This window comes from Hylobates moloch, unplaced genomic scaffold, assembly GCF_009828535.3.
Source record: "Hylobates moloch isolate HMO894 unplaced genomic scaffold, HMol_V3 SCAFFOLD_6, whole genome shotgun sequence".
Lineage (NCBI taxonomy): Eukaryota > Metazoa > Chordata > Mammalia > Primates > Hylobatidae > Hylobates > Hylobates moloch.
In genome coordinates this window covers 127,125,765-127,143,331 of record NW_026652281.1, presented here as the reverse complement: position 1 = coordinate 127,143,331, position 17,567 = coordinate 127,125,765, and the positions used below count along the sequence as shown (strand labels likewise).

At 48.3% G+C, this 17,567-nt stretch overlaps 2 protein-coding genes across 3 annotated transcripts in view; one reads left to right on the top strand and one right to left on the bottom strand.

Moving 5' to 3' along the window:
- CSF1R (colony stimulating factor 1 receptor) overlaps nt 1-3,018 on the top strand; it is a 33,399-nt gene extending 30,381 nt beyond the window's left edge. The window contains exons 17-21 of the mRNA XM_032158340.2: nt 374-496; nt 578-689; nt 1,379-1,478; nt 2,290-2,398; nt 2,496-3,018. Of these exons, the coding sequence (XP_032014231.1) occupies nt 374-496; nt 578-689; nt 1,379-1,478; nt 2,290-2,398; nt 2,496-2,666 (615 nt within the window). The 3' untranslated portion in view covers nt 2,667-3,018. The remainder of the gene's footprint in view (nt 1-373; nt 497-577; nt 690-1,378; nt 1,479-2,289; nt 2,399-2,495) is intronic.
- Nucleotides 3,019-3,563: 545 nt separating this feature from the next.
- HMGXB3 (HMG-box containing 3) overlaps nt 3,564-17,567 on the bottom strand; it is a 52,105-nt gene continuing 38,101 nt past the window's right edge. For both annotated transcript variants that reach the window (XM_032158339.2, XM_058440029.1), the window contains exons 14-20: nt 15,833-15,964; nt 14,744-14,928; nt 11,031-11,250; nt 8,952-9,085; nt 8,022-8,138; nt 6,228-6,437; nt 3,564-4,973 (exon numbers count right to left, since the gene is read on the bottom strand). In XM_032158339.2, coding sequence (XP_032014230.1) covers nt 4,506-4,973; nt 6,228-6,437; nt 8,022-8,138; nt 8,952-9,085; nt 11,031-11,250; nt 14,744-14,928; nt 15,833-15,964 — 1,466 coding nt within the window. In that variant the 3' untranslated portion in view covers nt 3,564-4,505. The remainder of the gene's footprint in view (nt 4,974-6,227; nt 6,438-8,021; nt 8,139-8,951; nt 9,086-11,030; nt 11,251-14,743; nt 14,929-15,832; nt 15,965-17,567) is intronic.

Sequence of the window (17,567 nt, the reverse complement as noted above, 5' to 3'; positions counted from 1 at the left end):
TACAGAGTTTAGGGAAGGGCCTGACAGCAGCTGCTATGATCAGAAGTAATGGTAGGGTTTGGAGACTGCTCTCTGCATGGAAGCCCTTCGCTTCTGGGGCCTGAGCAGACCACTCAGAGGACAAAGGGTGAGAAGCGCCATGGCTGCTCAGGGTAATGGGGGTTTCTAAGCATTAAACGATCAGATCACGCTACCCGTTCTCAGATCCTGGGCCCTGGTAGAAGGTATAGACAAGGGTTTGTGGTAAAGGACCAAAACTGTTGTTCACTCCAGCAGGGACCCCAAAGCCATCTGGGGCCCTCCCTGCCATCCTCCTCACCTCAGGCTCAGGTAGGAGAGGGCCCAAGACTAACCCTGCGGTGCTTTCCCTCAGTGCATCCACCGGGACGTGGCAGCGCGTAACGTCCTGTTGACCAATGGTCATGTGGCCAAGATTGGGGACTTCGGGCTGGCTAGGGACATCATGAATGACTCCAACTACATCGTCAAGGGCAACGTAAGTGCTGGGAGGGCTTGGGCCAGGCTGGGGAGAGGGTGAAGAGTCAGGGTCCAAAATAACTGCGGACTGTCATCGCAGGCCCGCCTGCCTGTGAAGTGGATGGCCCCAGAGAGCATCTTTGACTGTGTCTACACGGTTCAGAGCGACGTCTGGTCCTATGGCATCCTCCTCTGGGAGATCTTCTCACTTGGTGAGCCACTGGGCCCATTCCAGGCACAGCCTGGGGCTGGCTCCTCTGGCTGCCCCACTGCTGGACAAAGCTGTTTGGTGCCCAGGACACAGTGAGGGTTGGTGAGAGTGCAGGAATGGGCAAGGGCTCTGGAAACCCAGCATCGTGGCTCCTGCGGGGCTAGGCAGACCCTCTGCCCCTGACAGGCGCTCCTTTCTGGCTCTTCCCTCGTTTGTCTCTGCTCAGTTGCTGCTACCTGTTACCTTCCTTTGTCGCTGTTTCCCTCCTTTGTCTGAAATCTACGGACCCTTGAAGATGTAGCTCTCTACTACTAGGCTCTAGTAGAAAGAACTGCCATTTCCTGAGGACTAGGCACAAGGACTTGTACTCAGTTCTTAAATACCCTGCTCCTACACCCTCATAACCACCTGACTGTCCCCACTTTAACGATACACAACTGAAGCTTTGGTCTGATTCCAAAGCCTGCACAAGAATGTTTGGTGTGATAAGGCCTGGATGGAGGCTCACACCTTCCTAAAGCCTAAGCCTGCCACACAGTGGCTGGCACACAGGAAGCACTGGATAAGAGTAGCTGCTGTTGCAGTGTTGTCAAGTGGGACCCTTTAAACCCAGTCTAAGGTGTGTGTAGGTGTGCAGGAACGGGGAGAAGACAATGGGCATGGCCTCTTACCTGATCTTGGCCTTTGCAGGGCTGAATCCTTACCCTGGCATCCTGGTGAACAGCAAGTTCTATAAACTGGTGAAGGATGGATACCAAATGGCCCAGCCTGCATTTGCCCCGAAGAATATGTAAGCGAAGGGATCCCAGGGAGGGAAAAGGACACCCCAGGCTTTCGCTGGAAAGGGATGGAAGGCTGTGTGGCCCTGATCTTTCCCTGTCCAAAATGTTCCAGGGTCAGACTTTCTCTCTCCCACAGTGGACACAAGCAGCCCCTTTTGAGTTCAAGGTATGGGGGATGTTCTTAGAGAAGCAGCTGTTCACTAGGGCTAGTCCTAACCGACCACTTTTTTTTTTTTTTTTTTTTTTTTTTTTTTTGAGAGAGTATCTTGCTCTGTAGCCCAGGCTGGAGTGCAGTGGTGTGTGCGATCATAGCTCACTGCAGCCTCAATCTTCAGGGCTCAAGCAATCCTTTGGCCTCAGCCTCCCAAACAGCTGGGACTACAGGTGTGTGCCACCAAGCCCAGCTATTTTTAAAAAAATTTTTAGTAGAGATGGGATCTCACTATGTTGTCCAGGCTAGTCTGGAACTCCTGGCCTTATGCAATCCTCCTGCATCAACCTCCTGAAGTGTTGGGATTACAGGCATGAGCCACTGCACCTGTCCCTAAACTTAGACTTTTAAGAGACTGTTACTACAGTGACCCTGAGGATACCAAAATGGCCTCATCTGTCAAAATGAGGGTGATGAGAGTACTCTTCTGCAAGGGTTACTGTGAAGATTAAATGGTAAAGCATGCCAAAGACTTGGCACAGGTTTTATACTAAACTTACTTTGACTGGGTTTGGGGACCTCTGCTGGGTAGGTCTCTCTAGGGGGGTGTGTTAATGGCCCCTGGACCCTAGGGAGCTGCACATGGGCATCCTCTGTTCTATCTCCAGATACAGCATCATGCAGGCCTGCTGGGCCTTGGAGCCCACCCACAGACCCACCTTCCAGCAGATCTGCTCCTTCCTTCAGGAGCAGGCCCAAGAGGACAGGAGAGAGCGGGTGAGTGGGGTGAGGCTTGGGGTGGGTGGCCGGTAAAGCAGGTTGGGCTGGGCCTGATGGATCTGGACTGACAGTTTCTGGTCTCTCCCACCCTCAGGACTATACCAATCTGCCGAGCAGCACCAGAAGAGGTGGCAGTGGCAGGGGCAGCGGCAGCAGCAGCAGCAGCAGTGAGCTGGAGGAGAGCTCTAGTGAGCACCTGACCTGCTGCGAGCAAGGGGATATCGCCCAGCCCTTGCTGCAGCCCAACAACTATCAGTTCTGCTGAGGAGTTGACAACAGGGAGTACCACTCTCCCCGCCTCCAAACTTCAACTCCTCCATGGATGGGGCGACATGGGGAGAACAAACTCTGCCTTCGGTCATTTCACTCAACAGCTCGGCCCAGCTCTGAAACTTGGGAAGGTGAGGGATTCAGGGGAGGTCAGAGGATCCCACTTCCTGAGCGTGGGCCACCACTGCCAGTCAGGGGCTGGGGGCTGAGCCCTCACCCCCCCTCCCCTACTGTTCTCATGGTGTTGGCCTCGTGTTTGCTATGCCAACTGGTAGAACCTTCTTTCCTAATCCCCTTGTCTTCATGGAAATGGACTGACTGTATGCCTATCAAGTCCCCAGGAGCTACACAGACTGGCAGAGAGTGAGATCTCCCTCTCCAAGAGGAGCAGCAGATGCTCACAGACCACACTCAGCTCAGGCCCCTTGGAGTAGGATGGTTCCTCTAAGAATCTCACACGACCTCTCAGTCTCTGCCCTATAAGCCTTCTTCACTCCACAGCCTCACCCCTCCCACCCCCATACTGGTACTGCTGTAATGAGCCAAGTGGCAGCTAAAAGTTGGGGGTGTTCTGCCCAGTCCCCTGTCATTCTGGGCTAGAAGGCAGGGGACCTTGGCATGTGGCTGGCCACACCAAGCAGGAAGCACAAACTCCCCCAAGCTGACTTATCCTAACTAACAAACAGTCACGCCGCGGGATGTCTCTGTCCACATTAAACTAACAGCATTAATGCAGTCAGCCTCTGGTTCTTTGTGCCACGTGAGTACCTGCAAATTCCCTGGAACTTCTTTCCTTCCCTCCTTCACATGAAGTGACAAGCTCACAGTCATGGAGCTTGACCACACTGTGCCCCATACGATGTGCGTGGAATTGACTCCTGCTACACCAAAACCAGATAATTTAATAAACTTTATTCTTGCTGGGGGAAGAGGGAGGGGAAAAAAAGCCACCTACTCCACTCAATAAATTAACACATGGCCAATTCCCAGGCCCTAAACAAACCTTGGGCACTTGAGCCAGTCCTGCTGTTTCCTTATGGCCCAGTCTGCTTCCCCTTCACAGAAGGGAGTTTTTCCTACTGCTGCTAGGTTATGTCATGACCAGGGACCACATCCCCTCTGTGGAGAGGGTCCCAGGCCCAGAGAGGATATTGGCTGCAGCAGCAGTGGCCAGGGAAAGGAGGAAGGGGATGCTCTTCCTCAAAGCTTGGGGCGGAGAGGACAGTGCTGGAAGAGAGCTGTGGCTGACTGTTCCTCCCTCCTCAGCTTCCCCCAAATGTGGGTACAGGAAGAGCAAGAGAGAAATGCATCCCTCCTTCAGGGAGAATCAAGAGCTCAAAGGGACCCCTAGAGTTAATGAGGCCACCCAGGCCCCTAGTCAAAGGCAACAGGCTAAGCAATTCATGAGACTGAGGGGGCTGAAACCAGGACTCCTCGGGTGGGAGGGACCTCAGCAGCCTTCCCACCTAGTGCTAGGGCTCACGCCTTAGCCCACCCAGGACCTCCACCCTGACCCACAGCAAGCCCCACGGAACCCACCAGCTACCAGCCTTTCCCTCAGCCTCCCCTCCCTCCATTAAACATACCGTGTCCCCCAAGTGCTCTCTCGGGGCCAGAAGAGGTTTCCTGGCACCACTCCTGACCCCTGGAGGGTTGAGAACCGAGGACCCTGGGTCCCACTATGCTCAGGGAATGGAAGCTCTTTGGTCAGTCCCAGCAGTCAGAGGCCCTCCCCACAGGAGACCACTTCTGCAGGTCGCCTGGATAGCTCTGCCTCAGGCAAGGGCCTTACTATGGCTTGAGAGATGGTATAGTCCCTGTACAACAGCCTGGCTTATTCTGCCACTGTGGCCACCTCCTCTTCCTCACCCTCCTCCTCTGTCTCTGTCTTGATCTGAGCAACCCCAAGGCGGTAGAGGGTGTCACGAATAACCACCTCACCAGGCTGGCAGCTCTGTACAATGTCATGGATCTGACGATTGACAATTTCCCGGCTGGTGAGGAAGTCCATGAGGCGGTTATAGAGGTAATAGTGAGTGGCATTGTCGAAGGCAATGGGCCGCTGGCGGACACTGTTTGGTTTGCTGTCCACGATGGAGGCCAGGATGGTTGCGTAGGGTGCCAATTCAGGGCACAGGGCCAAAGAGTGGTGTCCAGCACTGGGGTCACCAGGATTGGGCTGTATGCCTGCATGGACGATGCGCCGTGTGGCAGTCTTGGTGACTGGGTGCTGGATAGAGTGCTCAGTTTCTGTCATGTCCACAGTATAATGCTGGTCCAAGAGCTCTGGGCAGGACACACTCTAGAAGAGAAATGAGAATGCATTTTGACAAGAAGGAATGATTAAGGTGGAACCCATCTGGTGATGAGAACACTCTAGGCTCAGCCAGCCCTGTTTGAATCCTAACATCACCACGTACTGTGTCTCCTAGGCCAACCCCTGCCCCTCAGTGCCTCCACTTCCTCACGTGAGAACAGGGACAGTAACTGGCCACCTTCCAGAACAGATGTTGGATTACTTATGCTATTATTGCCCCCGGTCCATTCAGGCCAGTGGCTGCAGTGAAGAAGAAAGATCAGGCTCTGACTGAGGTTAAGACACTTTTCTGGAGTTCCCAGCATGCTCATGGAGCCAGTGAGCCCCAGGCAGTAATGTCAATAATGACTCCTCCAAGGCAAAGCCACAGGCCTTCACTTCCTATAATGCATCCTGGCTGGGGCACTCAACCTTTGTTATTCTTCCCTTCTTCCTAATTATCAGTTCTGACATCTATTTCAGCAAAGGCCAAAGGCTGGCCTGCTGGCCTTGGACAGTGCATGACCGGTGAGAAATACTGTCTGGTACAATATACCAAGACACAGAGACAAGGGCTCTGCCACTAATCTGCTGTGTGACCCGGAAAAGTCCATTCCCCCCTCTGGGCCTTAGCTTCCCCTTTTAATAAAAGGAGAGGGTTGGATGAGTGTTTTCTAAACCAGTGTATCTTTAGATCACAACAGGCATGCCATACAGTATAGCCATGGTCAACTAAATGTAAGACATGGAGAATTAAACTAATCCAGGGCTGGCTGGGGCCTTTAATATGTCAGTGTGCACAGTGACTCAAAGGTGGCAACTTTCTAGGTTTCTCTGGAAGGCAACCTCTTTTAACACAAGGTTTGGGATATCCTGGGCACACTAAGTGATATGCTGTGGCCTCAGAGGGCTTGGTCATTAAAAACTTACGGAGTAGGCTGGGCACAGTGGCTCACGCCTGTAATCCCAGCACTTTGAGAGGCTGAGGCACGTGGATTGCTTGAGCCCAGGAGTTTGAGAACAGCCTGGGCAAAATGGCAAAACCCCATTTCTACTAAAACACAAAAATTAGCCAGGTGTGGTGGTGTGCGCCTGTAATCCCAGCTCCTCGGGAGGCTGAGGCACGAGAACTGCTTGAACCTGGGAGGCAGAGGTTGCAGTGAGCCGAGATAACGCCACTGCATTCCAGCCTGGGTGACAGACATGGGCAAGACATGGTAGGCTTGAGAAGACATGGCAGTTCCTCAGGAGGTGACTCACCACAGGTGGCTCCGTGGGGCTAGAGAAACAGCCCTGGTTCCTCCCCCACATCTGGTTGGTCAGCTCTGGGTAGCAGAGGTCAGCACACAGGGCCACTGATGTGGCCATATCTACCACATAGACAGGCGGCCAGTGGCGGGAAGAGGCAAGCAGGTCCACATGGTCACGGGCACTCTCACCTCGCACAAGATACTTGGAGCCGCAGACCACCTGGGAGATGAAGGGCGGGGGGTGCGGGGTTAATTAGGAAGCCAGTCTCCAGAGAGTGTATAGTTCTCACTCGCTTCTTCCCAGGAAGATGAGCAATCAGCTTCATGGCCGAAGCCATGGCCATCCTGCCAGAGCCCATGGCATTCTGCTCCCTTCCTACTTCTGTCCTTAAATGAAGTCACCAGCTCATCCTTGCCCTTCTGAGAGACAGCTGGGAGCATCCTGTCCTCAACTTAGGCTGAAAGGCACCTCAGAACATCTTTCAAAACCCCACTCTCTCCACATCATCTACCAGTTCACTATGCTAGCTACACAGCAGCAGCAGCAGCAGCTGAGAGCTGGTTAAGAATGGGGATGCCTGGGCCCGAGGTCAAACCTAAGAAACTAAGGTCTCTGGAGTAGGGTCTAAGCATCTGTATTTTGAGCAAGCTCCCCACCAGACCCCAGGGGCTTGTTGCCCAGATGAGAACCCACAATGTAGTCTAGTAAACACCTCCACTGACGGGGCCCCCCAAGCACCATTCTACAACTCTGGGTACACCCACTTGGCTGTCACCTCCAAGTGATGCCACTCCCATCACAGCCCCCAAGATCTACAGCTCTCCCCAAGATCTACAGCTCTCCCCAGGATCTACAGCTGCTTCTCATGAGATGATCCCCCGTCGCATGAACACAATCCCCTGAGCAGGCTCTGATCTGCCCAGAGTAGAAACATTAAGCATCTCCTTCAGACACAGCTTCTGTTAAAGTAGTTGGGAACTGGATTCTCTTTTTACAGCTAGATCCCTCTGCTGACTCATGTGCTTCAGTGAAGGCTCTGATAAGCCACCTCTCTCCCATTCAGTACCTGTTAAGGGGGGGTTTCCGTCCCAATATCTACCTGGGCCCACTCTGTCATCTAGTACATAACCTGTCCTGGAGCTAACCCAGTGCCACCTTGTCCACACCCTTCCACAGGTTTCCCATTCAAAACCGTCCAAAAGGTCCCTCATCACGCAGAATAAAATACGAACTGTTACTCTGGCCTGGAGAGCTGTACGTGATCTGGCCCCCGGGCAGCCCTCCAACACCCCCTCCTCTCAGCTCACTCTGTCTCCCCACTCATGGCCTTGGTGGTCCCTTGGCTGCGACACTCCTTCCCTGGCTTACCACTGGGCTCCTCCCTATCCTGCAGGTCTCGGTCTTCTCTGTCACCTCAGACAGCAGGTTCCTCACTGTTACTTTCCATCTTAGGCCCTTATCTAATTTCTTCAGAGCCAATGCCACAAGCTGTGGTGACTTTATTTCCCCACTAAAATATATGGTCAACTAGGGAGGAATGACATCTTTGTCATTCTTTATACAAGCTCGCCCTTATACCCTCAACAGCTGATGCCCAGGATATGGTAGGGTGCTTAAAAAATACTGACAGAAGACCCAGCCTCCCTCCCTAGCCCACGGGGTAGCACCTGACCCGTGGGCAGCTATGCCAGAGGTTGCCCAGTGACCTAAGTCTAGCCCCCCAAAACTGAGCTGGATCAGTCTCTGTATGGGAAGTTCAACATTAGCAAATTCACTCCAAGCTCCCCCTAGTTATTTTCTTACCTGATGGGGGCACACCTTGTAGATTTTACCACCTGTGAAGTGACGTGGGGGCCGTATAGCTCTAGCTCCATTCTGTACAGATTCGTAGAGGGCCAACAAGGAGAAGCAGAGCTGGTCCTGGAGTAGAAGGACAAGATTAAAAACATAAGGGCGAATGCTAAGAGACCACGGCTGGTGCTCAGCATCACACACACTCACCCAACACCCAAAGTAAAAGAATAAACTGCCCGGGTCAGAGTGGGCCTTGGAGCCTCACCAGCCCAACCTCCTCTAGGTACAGGTAAGCAATCGGAGGCCCTGAAAGGATTAGGTCACAGACAAAGCCAGCCAGACTGCTGATCAAGCTGCCAGACTCTGAGGCCTGAGTCCTTTCACTTTTTACAGGGCAAAGAAACCATCAAAGGGGAGCTAACATTTGAATCTGATCTTGAAGGAAGTATAACATTTTCAACAGCACAGAAATATGAAAGGGAAAGTAAATAACGTATGAATGAAACACGTAGACACGTACACTATGTAATAGTTGGCATTTTCTAAGAGCTTGCATAGGTAATAACCAGACACTGTGTAAAGTGCATTCCTTACAACAATCTCACAAGGTTAGTATTTTGGTTATTTCCATTTTACAAACAAGGAAAATGAAGCTCAAAATATAAAGCAGCTTATCCAAGGTCACATACAGTAAGGAGGAGAGCCAGGATTCCTGACCCCAGAGCCTAGGCTCACAACCTTCAACAGGAGGAACTGCTAGAGGCCAGGCCCCACATACATGTCACATCTAGCTGTTGACCATCTCCTAGGCATCCGTGACTGCCAGCACCTTGTGTCCAAGGCAGATGCCATCACAGATATTCATATCCTTGCCCTGAAAAGTGGACCAATCAGCCTACTCCAGAAGCACTGATATCCACCACTGCCCTTGACACTCACTTTGGAGTCTTCTGCCCCAAAGGGGATTCCACACTGCCTTAGCAGATGCTGCAGCTTCTCTTCACTGTAGGAGCCAATCTCATCAAGTTTGCAGATGCCCTCCTGGAGCAGCCTCACCAAGGCACTGCCACTGCCTGCAAGAGACAACAGTGCTGGTGGGAGGGTGCTGCTGCCAGCCACCAGAGGCCACGGCTAGGCCCACAAAACAGCAAACAGTGGAAGCCAGCTCTGCACCAAGCCCTCCCCCACTGCTGGCAGAGGTGGGACTCAAGTCAGGTCCATGCTTTCTGCAGATATTTGAAGTCTATTAGAACTGGCTTTCTGCCCTGGAACATCTGAGTGAGATATCCTGCAGACAGCCACTGAAAAAAACCCTAAAATAAGTCAGCTTTTAATCCAGTCTTCTAAGGTTTTTCAGAACCAAGACCTCAGATGCTTACCATGACTGCAGCAATAAGAAGACAGCAGCAGCTCTCGTTTTAAAAGTGCCCTCTACACAACGTTCCTGAACCTGGCTAGCACAAGAGAACTATGTGGGGGCGCCTTAAAGAAATAATCCGTGGGGGCCGGGTGCGGTGGCTCATATCTGTAATCCTAGCACTTTAGGAGGCCGAGGCAGGTGGATTACCTGAGGTCAGAAGTTCGAGACCAGCCTGACCAATATGGTGAAACCCCATCTCTTCCAAAAATACAAAAAATTAGTCAGGTGTGGCAGTGTGGTGGCGTGCGCCTGTAGTCTCAGCAACTTGGGAGGCTGAGACAGGAGAATTGCTTGAACCCGGAAGGCACAGTTGCAGTGAGCCCAGATCACAACACTGCACTCCAGCCTGGGCAACAGAGCAGGACTCTGTCTCGAAAAAAAAAAAAAGATGCCTGGGCCCTTAAAATATTAGTAGGAATATGAGGTGGGACCTCAATATCTTTTTATTTTTTTGAGACAGAGTCTCGCTCTGTCACCCAGGCTGGAGTGCAGTGGCGCGATCTCGGCTCGCTGCAATCTCCGCCTCCCGGGTTCACGCCATTCTCCTGCCTCAGCCTCCCGAGTAGCTGGGAGTACAGGCGCCCGCCACCATGCCCGGCTAATTTTTTGTGTTTTTAGTAGAGACGGTGTTTCACCGTGTTAGCCAGGATGGTCTCCATCTCCTGACCTCGTGATCCACCTGCCTCGGCCTCCCGAAGTGCTGGGATTACAGGCATGAGCCACCGTGACTGGCCTCAATATCTAATATTAGGAAGCACTGTTTGAGAACCAGTGGATCACAACATATTAAGTGATTACAATATCAATTAAGTGGGTCATATCCAAAAATTCAAAAATGAAATAAGATAGAAAATAAAGTGTATTGCACTTGGTAAGGAAAAATACTGTTTTGGGAACGTTGTTTCAGTTATACACACTTGCCTATGTACGAATATCATTCTGCGTCATGACACAGAATGTATTTCTCACTATGAGTTACAGTTAAAAAAGGCGGCTATCACTCTAACTGCATTAGCTCACTTTATCTTCAGTGATCTAGAAAGTGGGTAGCTATTATCACACCCTCTTTGTAAAAGAAGGAACAGTGGCTTAGGGCAATGATGGGACCTGACAGAGTGTCACACAGCTAAGTGGCAAAGCTGGGAATCAAACTCAAGCTGTTAGAAACCTATCCTCTTACCCACTAGTCCAGGGTTTCTCAATGTCTAATCCATAAAACTAGCTGCAAAACCATCTGGGATGCCTGTTTTGAAGGCAGATTCCTTGGCCTGCCCCTACACTTGCTCAATGAAAATCTTTGGGGATGGAGCCTTATCAGCATTTTTTATAGGAGTTCCCCTACTCAGTATGTGTATCCCAGAAGGCTGACAATGAGCTGTGTGCCCCTGCTATTTAATATGGTGGACAGCTCTTCAAAACTCTGCACCACAACTTTAAACTCTAGGGGATTTTGACACGGGCTGTTATTATCTTTCTGAAAGGAGTCCTCCAGCAGGGCCTGGCCCTCTCGCTACCACTGTGCTATCTTGCCATGGACAATGTCCCAGACTCTTGACTGAGCCCTTTTTTGACCCCAGTCAGCCACCAGGTGGCCTTACCAAGTACTGGCTGCACGTCCAGGTTTTTGTCTTTCTCAGTGTTGACGGCCACAGCTCCTCTCATGAGTGGTGGGAAGAAGGGGGCAATAACAGAGGCATCAAATTTGGTGATAGGGATGCTGGCAGGAAATGCCACCTGCTCAATCACCTCTGTCTCCATCGTGGCCCAAAAGTCCTCCACATTTACCTCATTAGAGCCCAGGAATTCAGGCCAGGTGAACTAGAAGGTCAGGATAAAGAAGGTCAAACTGTGGGAGTCACAGAACATCGGCAACACAACAGTCTACCCCGTCATATATACACACAGGGAAGCTAAGGCTTGGTGAAGGGAAGTTGGACAGCCAGGCACTGCCAGGGGGCCTTGAATTTGACAGCTCTGTACCCACCTGCCTTTTGGTCACATTTCTATCTCTCACACCATAGTACTCTCCCAGACATGAATAGTCCCTAAATCCCTTCTGTTTCTATACCTTGTTCATGTCATTTTCCCTGTCTTACAAAGAAAGTGGAGCTACCATTTGAGTATCTGTTATGTGCCAGACACTTTGTAATGAACTACTAAAAAACAAGTCTGGGGATGGCTGAGGTGAGTATTCAAGCACTTGAAGCGACAGAACAATCACGTCAACACAGGTCTAGTTCCAAAGCCCAATCCCTTACTCCTGATACCAGGCTGGCAAGAACGAGCAGAATTCTATTGAGTAACATTCCAGCCATTTTCCAAGGCCCTGTGGATCGCCAACATCCTCCCACACATCATCAGCACACAGCTATCTCCTCTACCCAATGCAGCATTTACTTATCTCTTATAGACATCTATTAATAGCGCTTGTGCTACTCAATTTTTCTTCTTGCAATGCCCTCTTATATGGCTCTCAAAATGTGACCCGGATCCTAATACCTCAATCAGAGTTGTATAGGTTACTTATTAGAAATGCAAAAACCTTGGCCACATCTTGAGCTGTATGAACTAAACTCCTAATTTTGCATTTAAAAAAGTTTCCTCAGAGGAATGGTTCTCAAAGGGTGGTCCCTGGACAAGCAGCAAGAGTATCACCTGAAAACTTGTTAGAAATGCAAATTCTTGGCCCCACTCCAGATCTCCTGAGTCAGAAATCCTGTGGGTGGGACCCAGCAAGCCCTCCACTTTAAAAAGTGAGAACCACTGCCCTGTGTAGTTCTTATACCCACTAAAGTCCAAGAACCACTGCTCCCCATAAAGGCTCCTCTCCTCACCTTATTCCTCTTTGTTCGCCACCTCACAGGGGTGCTTAGCGCGTGCTCTGTGTAAATGGCACACCTAGGGGAATGAGGCCAGCTGAGTCTATCCTCATCACAAGGAGCAAGGGAACAGGAAATGCCAACCCAGCACACAAACTAACCACAGGGTCCTTCTTTATACAACCCCGAGGGAGGGGCTGACAAGTCTCTTCATGGATAACAGCATATTTAAGTTTTGTTCAATAACTTCCTGTTTTAGTTCATAGACTTCAGGATACTCTTTCCCCACATATACCATACTACTCTCCACCCACAGAACAAAGAAGTACCTCTATGAAAGAAGTACCTGGTACTGAAGGGAAGAGACAAGCAAACTGAGAGTGAAGGGAATGCTACTCCATTCTGGGACAGAGGAGCCTTGATTGGGAAACGACAGGTGCCAGGCAGGACTAGGAGATGGCACCTTTGCAGGGAGGTGGGCCTCTGTCTATTCTTGGAAATCATAAACTTGCTGTGGCCCGATATGATCAGAAAAAACAGAACTCGGAGTCGTAGGAGGTACTGGTGAGAATGGCAGTGCTTAGGGTGCAGACTCCATAGTCAGCGGCTGAGAAAGAGCGAGGTCAATCTCAGCCCCACCGCTCTCTGGCTGGGTGAGCTTGGGCAAGGCCCTTGGGCTTCAGTGCCTATGTCTCTAAAAACCTCATGGGGTTGTACGGAAAATTAAGTCATATAGTAAAGCACTTAGCACAGATTAAGAACTTGGCATAGTAATAAAATGCTCAATAAATCTTAGCTGCATTATTATTAATATTACTACTAGGCAAGCAGATTTAAATCAATCTGGGAACAGCCTCAGATGAGATAACACAAACAAAATGGTTTAGTTGCCTGGTTTTTTAGTTGGGAAGAAAAAGACAGGACTATGCATTCAACCCTTAATATGTCCAGTGGTCCTGCCAAAATACACCAAAGCTGTTCTCTACAGGTTCTGCACCTGCCTGATCAGTGAATACATGAGATGCAAGTCCAGTACCTGAAGGTCAACTCATGTCCCAGGCTCTTGTTTACTATGGTAGAGTTCAGAAATGGAAACCTCATACTCCAATGCAACTACTGGCATACTCAAGGGGCAATCCCTGCCTGTGAGTGTAAACCAGACCTCATGGCAGGATCACAGGGAAAAGTAATCTATGGGATTTTTTTTTTAAACCCTAAAGGAGGTTAAGGAAGATTTCCTACTATTCTGTTTGCTAAGCGTTTTATCATAAATATGGGTGCAGAATCACACTGGACAACTTTTTTTTCCCCATACATCTAATGAAATTATCATATAGGGTTTCCCCTTTAATCGGTTAAGTAAGTGAATTACATTAACATATTTCCTACTGCTGAAACAACCTTGCTTTCCTGTGATAAACTTTGTCATGATGCATTACTGTGTTAGATCTGATTTGCTATTATTTTATTCAGACTTTCATCTATATTCATGAGTACATTCAGTCCCAATTTCTTCTCTTATATCAAATGTCTGATTTGGTTTCTAAAGCTATACAACCTTATATGATGAGTTGGGGAAATATGCCCACTTCTGTTACTTGCCTATGATTGGAATAATATTTCTTGGATATTTGTTCTAATTAATCTATGAAGCCATCTGAGTTTGATGTTATTATTGTGTGAAAATTTTTCAGTTCAGAACCTAAGTCAGCTCAGGTCACTCTTTTCCTCCAACCCCTTCAGTGGCTCTCCATTTCACTCTGTGTAAGTCCTTAAAATAGCCCACGTTACCCTACATAACGTCGGCCTCCTGCACCGTCTGGACCTCATATGCCCTACCACTCCCTCCCTCCCTCCCACACTCTGAGCTACACCACTGGTCTCCTTGCTGGTCCTCAATCATGCCCAGCAAGCCCACCTCAGACCCTGTTCTTGCTGTTCCCTCTGCCTGGAATATTCCTCCACAAAGCCACATGGGTTTCAGATCTCTACTCAAATGCTACTGTATCAGAGAGGCCTTCCCCCTCACTGCCCTCTATAAAATACAAATGCCCTTTCCCAGGACACTGTTCTCTCTTTCTTACCCAGCTTTACTGTGCTTCACAGCACTCACTACTCCTGGACAGATATTTCCGTTTCCTGTGTCCCCCAAACCAGAAAGTGAGCTCCATGAGGACAGAAACTTTCTTTAACCACTATCTCCCAGGTGTCTAAAACATGCATTTAGTTTATGTTCAATATATTTATTATATATATATTTTGATACTTATTCACTGGATAAATACATTTTTCAAGTGAGTAATTGAATAAACAAATGCCTCTATTTCCATCTGGCATTCCCTAAATGAAATCTTGGGCTGTGGGAGGAAAAACTCACTTGCCTCACCTAGACAGGACTGGAGCTATCCACCCCCTGGGGATATCATGTAGGAAGGGAGCTGCCAAAATAAGAGAATTCCGCAGGTCCCTCACGGTGGCTAAGAGGCACTTACCTCCACGCTATTCAGTGCTAGCACATTCTCTTCACTCCTCTGAGCCATTTCCACTTTGGGGGCCACACCACAGATGCCACAGATCATGTCATTGTAGTCTCGGACAGTGAGGCACTCAAAGGCCCAATAGCCATTGCACAGCAGCTCCTGCAGCTGGCTCAGCTCCTCCGAGGTCAGAGTCTTCTCTGGAAGAAGAGCAAGCACACTGATAAGGGCACAGAAAAAGACACTGAAGCCACTAGGGATGAGCCAGTGGGTAGCAAGTAGAGCAATTCTGCCAGACTGATTCACCTCAAACACTCCAGTGTACTAACTACCCTGAGGGTCAGGGATCTGGCCTGCAATTGCTCATGTGGCAACCCAAAGAGCAATTCTCAATGGAGTGATAGCTGCCTTGTACTAAGTACTAGCTGCTGTGCTGAAAGCTTTGGATATGTTATCTCATTAATCTCACCTGAATTTAATTCTTTATGAACCAGGAGCTATTATCCTCATTTTATAACTGGAGAAACAGAGGCACAAGAATAACTTGCTCAAAATCACATTGCAACAGTGGCAGAGCCAAGACTGAAACACAGGCCCATGTAACTCTAGCACCTTTGCTCTTCTCCATCTGTTCTCACAGCAGGTAAGGTAGAGGGGGATTGGAGCCTATAGGAATGGGATAGGAAAAGCACAAATAGGAGTAAAGAGGGCATGGAGGAAAAAAATTCTAGACAGAAAGGATGGTCCTCACTCTTAGGTCTTGGCATGAGCCTTGGAATTGGAGGCAGACATCCAGGAGCTGTGGTCAAAATGAGTCTAACATGCAATGGGGCCAAGTCTCCCTGTGACCAAAGAAGGCACTTCTAGAAGTCACTGGTAATCTCTCGCTAAGGGTCCCTGGATGCACAGAAAGACTCATGCTTTCCAAAATTAGTTTGGCATTTGTAAAATTCAAAAGGAAGAGTGTATTAGGAAGTCAAGGATGTCTCCTTTTCAAAATAACCAGACTCTTCTTCAAAATGAGTCTTTTAACCAAAGGCCATCACTGAAAATTCCCAGAGAGCTTAGGACTAACCTTGGGAAAGGGAAGAAAACAACTTTTACCTGTCTGCTCCTGCACCGACTTCAGAACAACATTGATAGACACTCTGGGGTCCTCTCCGAGCTTGATCTGGTTTCTGATTGCAAAAAGCAAGTCCAGGCTTACCAGCAGCTTGTTCCCCACGTTAAAGAGACCTGCGGGTTAAGAAGAGGCAACAAGGAAATTAATGTATCATACACAATGGCAAAAAATAGAATACACACCAGCTGGGTGCAGTGGCGCGTGCCTGTAGTTGCAGGCACTTGGGAGGATTGCTTGAGCCCCGGAGTTGTAGACCAGCTTGGGTAACACAGTGAGAGACTCCATCTCTCTCAAAAAAACAAAACAGGCCAGGTATGGCCTGTAATCTCATGCCTGTAGTCTCAGCACTTTGGGAGGCCAAGGTGGGAGGATCGCTTGAGCCCAGGAGTTCAAGACCAGCCTGGGCAACATAGCAAAACCCCATCTCTATTTTATTCAAGTTATATATCTTAAAAAAGGCAAAACAAAAACCCCACAACTAAATGCCCATCAATAGGGAAAGGGTTAATTAATTTATGGTGCATTCATAAAATAGAAAGCATTAAAAAGAATAAAGTATTCCAACATGGAATCCATTTTTTAAAAAAGAAGTAGATCTAACTGTTCTGACACAAAGTTGCCTATAACACATTATTAAACAAAAAAATAATGAAATAGTACATATAGTAGATCTTTTTTCCCTCAACAAAAAAAAGAAACTCTTTCCTCCCACCCAGCTCAGTCCTCAGGAGCAAAGGTATCACTCTTCCTTTACACCTCACACAACTTCACCTGGGGAAAGGCCAGGAGCATCCTTTAGCTCATGAATGTGTAAGGGGTGTAACAAAGGCTATGAAATCACTCCAACACCAAATCCTGAAATGAATGAATCCGAGGAATTTAAGCGCAGTCAATTTAAGACAAATAAAAGTGGGTGATTTTATATGTGCACAAAACATAATGCACTAATCTGCACAAAAGCAAATTTTGGAATATGTGTTCCCAGTGAAGAAGGGTATGGAGAAGTGCAAAGGCTGAAACCACAAGGGAGAGCAAAGCTCTGGTCCCATACAAATATTTTTAAAAAAGCAAAAAAGTCATGATGCCCCCAGAAATCGCCAAGTACAAATATAAAAGACAACTGATATCACATTCTGACAGGCTAGAGGTAAAACTGAATAAATAGAGCGATAAACTGAGAGAAAACTGTCAACAAGAAAGCCCAAAAGAAGAATGAAAACACTCACAAAAGAAATTTACTTTAGAAAAAAACCCATAAAGGATCATAAAAAGCACATATACCCTACCTAGTACAAAGAAATACAACAAATTACCAGACTATATACAAGTTTTTACCTATAAAATTGATAAACTTAAAAAAATTATAATATCTACAAAAACAAAGTCAACAAACTTAATTGTATTTCTATACTAGCAATGAATAGCTAGAAATTGAACCATGTCACTTAGCACTGAAAAAAAAAAAAGTAAAATACTTACATGTAAGTCTACCAAAATATGTGTAGGACCTACATGCTGAAACTAGAAAAACTGACAACCTATTAAAATGGAGAGAAAGACTATGGACTGGAAGATTAAACATCTTTAGGCATGTCAAAATTTCCCAAATTGATGTGTACAGATTGAACACAACCCAATTAAAATTCAAGCAGGACTTTGTAGATATTGACAAGCTGACTCTACAATTTATATGGAGACACACCTATTAGAATGGCT